Source organism: Octodon degus, unplaced genomic scaffold (assembly GCF_000260255.1).
Source record: "Octodon degus isolate 3935 unplaced genomic scaffold, OctDeg1.0 scaffold00111, whole genome shotgun sequence".
NCBI lineage: Eukaryota > Metazoa > Chordata > Mammalia > Rodentia > Octodontidae > Octodon > Octodon degus.
Window position 1 is genome coordinate 5,977,158 of NW_004524687.1, and position 10,976 is coordinate 5,988,133.

General features: G+C 37.5%; 1 protein-coding gene across 5 annotated transcripts in view; it reads left to right on the forward strand.

Annotated features, from left to right (window-relative positions):
* Zcchc6 (zinc finger CCHC-type containing 6) overlaps window positions 1-10,976 on the forward strand; it is a 72,605-nt gene that overhangs the window by 43,474 nt on the left and 18,155 nt on the right. For all 5 annotated transcript variants that reach the window (XM_023699142.1, XM_004639384.2, XM_023699144.1 and 2 more), the window contains 8 exons: window positions 4,235-4,338; window positions 5,822-5,911; window positions 6,264-6,377; window positions 6,547-6,624; window positions 7,172-7,349; window positions 8,447-8,494; window positions 8,749-8,840; window positions 10,291-10,406. In XM_023699142.1, coding sequence (XP_023554910.1) covers window positions 4,235-4,338; window positions 5,822-5,911; window positions 6,264-6,377; window positions 6,547-6,624; window positions 7,172-7,349; window positions 8,447-8,494; window positions 8,749-8,840; window positions 10,291-10,406 — 820 coding nt within the window. The remainder of the gene's footprint in view (window positions 1-4,234; window positions 4,339-5,821; window positions 5,912-6,263; window positions 6,378-6,546; window positions 6,625-7,171; window positions 7,350-8,446; window positions 8,495-8,748; window positions 8,841-10,290; window positions 10,407-10,976) is intronic.

The window sequence follows — 10,976 nt, forward strand, 5'->3', positions numbered from 1 at the left end:
AGGTCGTTTTTTGGTTTGTTTTCAAAGGTTATGCAAAGAAACCTAATTTCTCATTATAAGGGTTTTTTTAGTGATGAACTAAATTTGAACTCAATTATTGATTATTGCTTGCTCTTGTTTCTTTCTGGGCCATTTAGGGTTATGGTACAGACATCATATTCCTTTCCCTAGGTACTTCAGTGTATATTTCCTCTAAGATGAAACATGTTAAAGCAGATTATTTTTAGAGTAGGAATGACTTACACACATACATAGTCATAGAATGCCAATTACATACACAACAATTTATTAACAACTAGAAGACTATAAAACATTTATTGAGTATGTACTATGTGCTCTGCATTGGGCACTTAAGAATAGTGGAAAAAATTAAAAATCTGCTAAGTTTTTCCTTGGACACCTTTCAGCTTGTAAGAAGTAAGACCATGTAACAAACTGGGAAAAATGTAAAGTGGTATTCACCTATCACCAAGTGAGTAATAGAAGCTCATGTAAGCGTTAAGTAACTTGGGAAGGCGATGGGAAAAGTTGCATGGAGATGCTTATGGAAATGTGGGACTGTTCTGATCTCAGTGATGATATAATTTTTCCAGGATGGAAAGAGAAATCTTAAGCGTGTATAGATATGAACATGGAAATTAATCGTAGCATATTTTAAAGAATGGTGAGAAGATTGGTACTTTGGGGAGGACTTTCAACTGGGAAATAGGAGATAGGTGAAGTATAAATATTTGGAACCCACTGAAATTTCAGTTAAAGCAAAACAGATTTTGTGGGCAAGGGGTACAGTCTGTCCTAGGGAAACAGAAATAAAGGAATCAGGGCAGAATGCTGATAAAAAGATGAGTGATTCCAGAGGTTTGTTTTAGTTTGCTTTGGTTTGGCTTGTTTAGATTTGATACCTACAGGTAGGAATAAGGGTTGAGGCTGATATCTCAGTACTTAAGGAATAAGAGTGTTTTCAGTGAATACCTATTTGGAAGTGTTGTATTTGTTTTGAAGATATAACCTCTCAAGAGTTAACAGCCCAGTAAGCAGTTAGAAATAGGAAGTTGTCATGATTGAAGATGAAAGTAAAAATGTTCTTGTCAAAAGTCTGAGAAACACTGAGGTAAATATGAAAAATAAAACAGAATGCCAGAAGATCGGTGGAGAGAGGTTGAGGACTAAACTTTAATTTCACTGAGTAGGGTACCTTTGGAATGATAAAATACATGCAGGATAATTTGCCATGCATAGATCCTAGAGGATAGGCTTATCAGTACTGTATTATAGTAAGCGTTGAATCCCTAATCAGGAAGGAGATGGAAAAGGGGCATCTGACTTAGAGGCAATACAGCAAAGTAGATACGGTTCTGGAATCAGATTCTCTGGGGGGTTTTGTTTTTCGTTTTCAGTGCTAAAGATCACACTCAGCATAATCTGTACTACTGAGCTACATTGCAGCTCCAATTTTATGGTTTTGATCCTGACTTCTATTTGCTGCTGGTACAATCCCAGGCTATCACTCAGCCTCATAAGCGCCCTGTTCCTTGTCTTTACTAAACCTTGCACATTTTAAGAAGCCATTAAGTGAAGCTTCTATACCTCTCAACTCCATAGTGTGAGTTAAGAGTTGCTCAGTCCCACACAAGCCTATTTTTTCTGAAATATCTCTGTCATCTTTGTATTGTTTTCCAATTTCTGTGATGTGATATCATGGTGTGCCGTATTTCCCTGAAAGTAAGATTAGCCATACATTAATTTTGCTCTGAAAGATACAGTACGGCTTGTTTGCAGGGGATATCTTATTTTCTCATGTACAATCTTTATTTTAAAACAGCCATATTATCTTCTTACACATCAGCGTAACCCTCCAGCCCCTGAATTCCAGCCTGAATTCCTTGTGACTCCATCTCCTGTAAACCATCTCCTGTAAAAGTGGTGCTCTGGTTAAATGAGCACTTCTTGTCTACGTAGCCTGCTTGTAGTACATTGGCAGCACAGCTATCGGGAGTCTTACCCCATGAATTAGTCATTAAAGTCAAGACCTCTTGCAGGCTAGGCCTCATGGAGTCTCCTTAAATGAGTTGAAGATGTACAGTACAGAATTGGCAACCAAAACGTTGACATTTTACAAGGATGGTCCACACAAAAACTATAAAAAAATTGAGACACCGAAATTCAGAAAATGTTTATTTCACACAAATGTATTATATACAACACACACCACGTTGAATTCCGGAGATTCATATTAAACACAATCAGTCTATTTCAAAGTCTTATTTATTATCAAGTATAAACATTATTCGTGCATTGTGTCTATACTCAGATTAGTCACTTAGCAGTAAGTCTAGAGTTTGTTTAAATAGGCTTTTATATCTCGTCTAAAGGTGCCCACAAAGGGCCAAACAGATAGCTCAGTGGACTAAAGCATCTGGTTAGGCAGAGCATAGTGGCCAGGGTTGGATCCCCATTGTACATTGCCAGCCCCAGGGCATGCTGAGACAGTGATTGAGCCTGGGTGTGGTGGCACATGCCTGTTAATCCCAGTGTGTGGGAGGCTGAAAACAGGAGAATCACTACAATTCTGATCTATGTAGTGAGACCCTGTATACCCTGTCCTAAATTCATAAAAAACTAATTAAAGGTGCCCACTTGGTTATTTACAAATACTTATAATTTATAGTATTTGTTTAAAGCATTAATGTCTGTTATTTATATTTGATTATATATTAGTAGTATTTTATAATTCAGTACATCCATTGTATGTTGCAACAGAAACACCAAGTGCATCTATCTGATGATCTTAACTAGGGCTAATATGGGGAGTAGGGTGCTTATATTATGAGCATCCTGAAAAATCATGCTAGGGCTTATTTTCCATTTAGGCTTTGTTTTGGAGGAAATATTAGGTATCTGCTTTCTAGATATCACACTTAACTCTCTCAGAAGAAACTCAAACTTTACCTCTTGCATAAGCTCGTCTTTGTCTTCACTACTTCCCCTCTAATGCAAGTACCACCACTACTTGCTTCTGAATCCTCTTTCTTGATAGTAAACATTGGCATCCTTGGAATCACCAAAATGGTTGATACGATCCTTAGCCTGACTTAGACTTGATTCAGCCAAAGTATAGAGGCTGTCTGATCTCAATTTGAGTTCCAGCTCCACAGTATACCAGATTCATTGCTAGGTGAGTTTCTGGGCATGTATGTTCTCTCTTCTATAAGGGCAGGTTGGTAAGTCCAAGGAGGTAACATTTTTAAAGGGCTCTTCCTGAATTTGATGCTCAGGAAATGTAGCTGTTCATGCTTCCACCACCTCCCCATCACTCCTCCCATGCACTCACAGATGTGCTCACCTAGTTCTTCAGCACTGCATTGTCATGCTACTGTGTTTGTTCAGGCCAGATGTCTTTCGTAAATGATCATCATGTCTCTCACAGTACCTCCAGTCTGTCCATTGCTAGAGGCACTGTTGAACTAGATATGTCAGTGACTTCCTGACCTTCTGCCATTTCATTAGCTTCTTGGTGTCTAAGGATAATTCTTAACAGGACAGAAGAGGTCTCTGGGTGTGCCTAGTTTCTTCCCCATATGTTATTACTCATATCCCTCTCTCCAAATCATTCTCCAGCCTGCATAGTTGCATGGAAGTTCCCCAGGCATGGTATTCTGTTTTCCTTTGCCCAGTATATCTCCACAGTTCACTCTATTTCAAAGTCTGGCTTAGTTTCCTTCTGCCACTGAAGTTGAGTCCTTTGTTTTACTTTTGTAACTTCTAGCTAAACTCGATGGTGAATAATTTTTTGTACGTGAATTGATGTGATTGCCCCATAGGCTATTCTCCAAATTAGATGTGGTCCTAAGGAGAAAATAAGTAAGCGCTATGTTGTCCAGAGTCTGTAGTAGTTCCCTTTGTGTGTGTGTGTGTGTGTGTGTGTGTGTGCATGAGAGAGTCAGACTAGCATCCCCTGTATGTGCTCTACAAGCACACATGTACTCAGGATCCAGTAAGTTCCTAGAAGATAGTGGCCACGTTTTAATTCCTTGTGATTCAGATATGGATATGTTTAACAAATGTCACCTTGGTCTGAAAAGTTTTCCCAGGTGCTTGTAAATAGCAGAATTCTCTCACTAGTCATAGAGAACCCAGTTAAGTTCACATCATTTTGACATTGATAGGGTAGCATAAAAGCCATATTTATCTCCATTTTCCATGTTTAACCATACTGTTTTATTTCCCAATCTAGGTTTGAGAAACATCTTACCTATTACAACAGCAAAGGTGCCAATTGTGAAATTCTTCCATTTGAGAAGTGGTCTGGAAGTAGATATCAGTTTGTATAACACATTGGTAAGTTGTTCAACAGGCTTTTTCTTTAAGCATATTACAAGAAATGAATGTGCCTTAAGAACTTTCAAGGTAGATGAGCCATTCACTTCATCTTGTTCGTTCTTTGAAGAGTTAAGAACAGAGCATGGTGACACAAATCAGGAATCCCAGTCCTCTGGGAAGCTGAGGCAGGAGCACTGCAAGTTCCAGCCCAGTCTGGGTAATTTAACAAATTAATAAAACCCTGTCTCAGAATCTTATATTTTTTTTTTAATTTTATTGAGAAACAAATAGCAATGAGACAGTTTCAAAACAGGTCAATAGGACAGTTACAATAATTAATACATTGCATATTGTTGTCTTCATAGTGGTTATTCATAGTACAAGATGCAGACATGATAGCCTGTCCAAACACGATTAGTGCAAATCTTTCTTCTCATTGAATTAAGAGAAAGTAGCTGTATATACAGATACAAAATGGTCCTTCTTTTGTATCCCCATTTTTTGTTTAGTTTGGTCAGAGATGGGTATTCCATTTCCATTTAAATATTGTAGGTGCATGAATTCAGCAAAATAATCCACTATAGTCCAGTAGTCCATGATAGTAGTGGACTATATGGTTAGATTTCTAAATTTCTGTGTAAAAATATGTAGTAGTTACTATTTTTTTTAAATATTTTTTTGGGGGCCTGGCAAGCACAAGAGCCTGAGTTCAATCCCCAGTTCCGCAAAAATAAATAAGTAAATAAATAAATAAATAAATAGGGTTTTTTTTCTTCACATTCTGTAGGGATTTAAAGTTTAACATATCAATACTCGATGGAAAATACCTGTTCCATGTTATGTCTAAGATGTCTGATATTCAGACAGATAATGAGGTTAAGCTCAGAATTTTAGATAAATAAACAAATAAATAAAGCTGGAAATGTAACTCGATGTAAAGACCATAGGTTTGATCCTAAGTATTATTTCAAAAAAAAAAAAAAGTTTCCTGTGTCCTAGCAGTGTTCAAGACTAAAACCATATTGGGATTCAGTTATAATTCCTATTTAAGCAAAGTTAGAGTGGCAAGCTTGTGCTTGCATTGGAGTTTGTTGTAATTTAGGGGTAGGGCATCTCTTTGGACACACATTTCCAAGTACATTCCCAGTGTTTCCGTCTCTTTTGGGCTGACGGGCACCCAGTTTGCTTGACGGCTTTGTGGGACTTCCCTGATTCCCAGGGACATTTGGTTAAAAATAATACCTTGAAGGGGGAAAAAAAGGATCTGCGTAATGAGTACTGATTGTTTATTTTAGAAGCCCTTATTTTCTAGATTTCAGACTAAGAACATCCTAAGGTAATAGAAATCATTCTTCACTGTCTGGAAAATTATTGAAGCTTGCCTTTTGGAATGAGAAGTTAGTCGTAGTATCTTCTTATGTCAGTGTAGACCTTTCAAGAATATCCCTGTTTAAGTGCTTTTTATCTGATGGCCTTACAGTGTAATTTCTCTTTTTTGTAGGCCCTTCATAACACAAGACTTTTATCTGCTTATTCAGCCATTGACCTCAGAGTGAAATATTTATGTTACACAATGAAAGTATTTACAAAGGTGAGTGTGCTTGTGATTTATCAGGATATTCCATTATATCCTCAGACCTATTGAAAACCTGCATTTTTTGATGGGAAATCAATACGCTTCATGTGTTTGAGAAGTCTTACTTGCAAGCTAAAATGTTGTTGTCTTAATGTTACATGATAATCTGATCTTACTTATGACTAACAGCCCACTCCTTTGTGTATTCAGTTTTTGTTAGTTGGTTTTATTGGCACATTTTAACCTTTGAAAATGTGACTTTCTTTTTTGTATTTCTTCAAATAAGCCCTTACTTGTAATGGTAATAACATGGTTGCAGATTCAGCAGGAAACACTGGTGATCTTTCCTTTGCTCTCTCTCCTCTAGATGTGTGATATTGGTGACGCATCTAGAGGCAGCTTATCCTCATACGCGTACACACTCATGGTGCTGTATTTCCTCCAGCAGAGGAGTCCACCAGTCATTCCTGTCCTCCAAGAGGTATTCATGGAAGAAATTGTTTCTCCTCTGTAAAGCTGGTTATTCTCTGAACCCTCTTTCTTCCTTTAAATTTCTGTGGTTCTGTAGTTAAACTTTTAATTATTTTCCTAGTTTTTGTATCAATGCTTAAGTTTGTAATCCTTACTAATAGTTTAAAAATTAATTGCAGATGTACAAAGGTGAAAAGAAACCTGAAATATTTGTTGATGGCTGGAATATTTATTTTTTTGATCAAATAGATGAACTGGTACGTATTTTAAGAGTAAAGATTTTCTACATACCTAAGTTAGCTATATTATGCTTCAGTGTAGATGATCAATACTATTATACTTTTTCTATTTATTTGTATTATAATAGTAAAAGGCCAGGTGAGTTTCTAGGCACTACTCCAGTATTTCCTTCACAACTAGTAATTCCAGTGGTAAGGTAACTATTCCAAAAAAAAACCAAATATATACTCTGGTTTTGGTTCCAAGAATTTGGAAAGCCTTGGGTTGAGTTACAGACCCAGTAGTCCAAATATAAAGGCTTTTAGAACCTATTTCCAAATTTTCCAACTAACGTTCTGAAATCCGTCTTTAAGCTCTGAACTCTTCCAGTGTCCAAATCATGCAGTAGAGATTAATAAACATATCTGTGGTGACTTAAATGTGAAAGAAAAGCCATACAATTATATTTTTATGTATTTAAACTCTAGGTGATTAGAAATAAGTCCAAGTTGATTCCCTAAGATAGAAAGGAATATCAGTATTAATACTTTAAAGTGTGATGTCCTTGTTCCCTTCTGTTTCTAGCCTACCTGTTGGCCAGAATATGGGAAAAATACAGAATCTGTTGGACAGCTATGGCTGGGACTTCTTCGTTTCTACACTGAGGAATTTGATTTTAAAGAACATGTTATTAGCATCAGGAGAAAAAGTCTACTTACAACTTTTAAGAAACAGTGGACCTCAAAATACATTGTTATTGAAGGTACCAATAAAATCTCCAGTAAGAGATTTAAATTATAGAAGTATTATTCTTTCTTCTAACATAGTTGCTATGGGGCAGTTATGAGTTGCTGTTGTTCATGCCAGCCTGAATTGTCCGTTTACCACCTAAGACTGATGCCCTCTTGTGGGCCCTCTTACGAGTCTGAAAATCTTTGTTCTTCCAGATCTTTCACTGTTGGTGGGGAGGGACTGTGTATGGGAAGACAGCTGTTCCCTCTTCCCATACACAGTCCTTCTTGAAATGAGACAGCATCAAGATAGTGGGGCCCTTTAATCCTTAGGCCTAAGCTACCTGTTTATATTGTCCCACCATAATCTTACACTCCACCAAGGACAAGTCAAGGACAATATGACTTCCTGACCTCCTGCCATTTCATTGGCTTCTTGGTGTCTAAGGATAATTCTTAACAGGACATAAGAGGTCTTACACTATATTTAGGACTGTATTACTTGCCTGTATTATGAATTTTATGCTCTTTTAAAAGGCAGTCATGGGCTGGCCAGATAGCTCAGTAGACTAAAGTGCCTGCTTAGGCAGAGCTCAGTGACCACGGTTTAATTCCCAAGTGCTGTCCCAGCCCTGCCCCTGGGGCACTCTGAGTCTTGACTGAGACTGGGTGTGGTGGTGCGTGCCTGTAATCCTAGCACTTGGGAGGCTGAAAGCAGGAGAATCACTACAAGTCTGATCCGTGTAGCGAGATCCTGTAGACCCTGTACTAAATACATTTTTTTTTTTTTTTTTTTTCCAGAACCGGGGATTGAACTCAGGCCCTTGCACTTGCTAGGGAAGAGCTTATTCCACTGAGCTATCTCCCCAGCCTAAATACATTATTTTTAAAAAGGCAGTCATTTAGGGCCAGAGAGATAACTCAGTGGCTTAAGCACCTTCCTGGCAAGTGCAAGGTCCTGAGTTTGGTCCTTGGTACTACAATAAATAAATAAAATAAAGGCAGTCATTTAATACTTTCACTAATTATAAACAAAGTAAATTATGTTTTCTTGTTATGGAACTCACTTATTAGATGAATAGTAACATTTCCTATTTGATTCTCTTGTTACTCTCTTTAATTTTCTTAGATCCCTTTGATTTGAATCATAATCTTGGAGCTGGATTATCAAGAAAAAGTAAGTTATTTTGTTGGGTTGGGTTTTTTTTGTTGTTTTGGGTTTTTTCTTTTTTTTGGTTTTTGGTTTGTTTGGTTTTTTTTGTTTCTTTGTTTGTTTGTTTGTTTTTTCGGAACCAGGGATTGAACTCAGGCCCTTGCACTTGCCAGGGAAGCGCTTATTATACTGAGCCATCTCCCTGGCCCCTGTTGGTAAATTTTAATGCAGTTTCCTTTTATTCCATTTTATGTAAGATCTTCATCTTTTCTTCTTAGTGACAAATTTTATAATGAAAGCCTTTATCAATGGTAGAAGAGTATTTGGCATTCCAGTCAAAGGATTTCCAAAGGATTGCCCCTCAAAAATGGTAAGTGTCTGATGGAAGTGTCAAAAAACAATTTTGAAAGCACATAATTTGGACACATTTTTAAGCACCTAGCTGGTATATGTATTTCAGCAATAAATACTCTGGTATTCTGGTGAATCTGGCCAGAATACGTGATTATAATATAAAGTAATTCCTGAAGACCTTTCTGTTTAGAAGAAAGTAACAAAGAGAAATAAGAAGTGGAGTTTGGGTGAGGGAATTAATAATGTTGCTTTAACTTCTTTTCCTTGATAGCACGTACCAAGGAAAAACAAAGCAGCCCTAGAGCAACTTCAAAAATGGAAAAAAAAAAAAAAAAATACCCACATCTTTAATACCTGAAAAGATAAATTTAAGTGTATTACATTATTTTTTCCTTCTCTTTGATGCCCTGGTGGTCTGTGCTGGCCTACATAGGTAGCACTACTGTTGTACCAGCCCCCAAAGAGACACAGCATGTCCCTGTCAGGACACCTCACCTGCTAGAAGCCCAGCTTTGCAAGCTGCTTGTATTTAATGGAACTGGAAGATTCATTGCTACCTGCCCTGGAGAGCTGTCTGTTCTCTGTAACTGAGTACACAGCATAACTATATGCATGCACATACACACACACACACACACACACACACACACACACACACACATATGAAGTCAGGGTTCAGTGTTTGCAACCCCATTCACCTGAGAATTTCTCTTTACAAGCTAACTAATAATTGTTCAGGAAATTCCCACAATTTCACAGAAACCATCATAAATGTCCTTTGTAGTTGCTTTTTGGAAACTTTGTAAGTAGCCTATCTGAGAGCATTTTTCAGTTCTACTTGCTGCTGATTGCCCTGTAACCCACCTCTGCAGATGCACCAGTATCCCCACATCACAACAGATTGCTGTACTGCACATAGCTATCTGGAGTGTTAATCAATTTTGTTCTCCTTAAAGCCCTAAAATCTGTAAGAATCCACCAAAACATCCTGCACCTTCTAAGGCCTTATTAATATAGCAATTTATTAAACTACACAACTTTGAGAGACAAAGCACATTTAGGGTTTAATCTATAAAAATAGGCATTCGCAGCCATTTTTCTGACCATATTTGAAATTCAGGGTTTTTCAGTTTCCAGGTGCTCTAGGAACATAACAGCTATGAATTTCAGGGGTCTATTGTAAACAATATTTATTTAAAATATTGATAATGTTCCTGGTAGACTGAAGCAGGAGGATCAGATGTTGAAGCCCAGCCTGGGCAACGTAATGACTTAGTGAAACCCTGTCTCAAAAAATAAAAAAAGGTGGAGAGTGGGATATAGCTCAGTGCAAAGGCCTTGAGTTCAATCCCCAGTTCCACCACCAAAAAAGGTTGAAAATGAGATGAAGGATCACTGTCTTCATGTGTACTTTTCCTCTTTTAAATCACCCATTAATATCAGGCTATGATGTGTTTACCTTCTAGGAATACTTTTTTGATCCAGATGTACTCACTGAAGGAGAGCTGGCCCCAAATGATAGATGTTGTCGAATTTGTGGGAAAATTGGACACTTTATGAAGGACTGTCCCATGAGGAGAAAGTAAGCAAATGTTTTGAAACAATGGCTTTTTTTTCACTTTTTAAATGTGATTGTATTGTAACAGAAAATGAACGTGTATGAAATCCAGCAGTTTTCAGATAAATTTCAGATTTTTTGAAAAATGAAAGTAAGTGATTAAAACGTAGATTTAGTCAAAGATGATGCAGGCAGAGTTGGTCTTCCAGGCCTGGTACTCCTTCCTGATTTTGGTCTTAGCCTTTATCATTCCTTGGCCTCTCCAGCAGGGGCAGAAGAACAAAAGAAGAAACTAAGGCTCTTTATTACACAACAGTGAGAATTTCAGAGTGACTTCAGTCAGTAATTAGTGGCATGAGTCCCTTTGGGATCTCAGCTGCATCTCATGTGCAGTAACCTTGGTATACAATGGTGTCTTAACATATAGAGCTCTCCATTTGTATACTCCTTAACTTTTAATAACTGCTACAAGTGAGTAAACATGTTTTACTGGTGATGTTTGTAGAAGTACAGAGAAACACTTTCAGTGGCTTGCTTGGGACATACTGTTGTTTTGGGTGGTAGTAAGAGCTTTGTTTTTATGGTCCCAGAGAT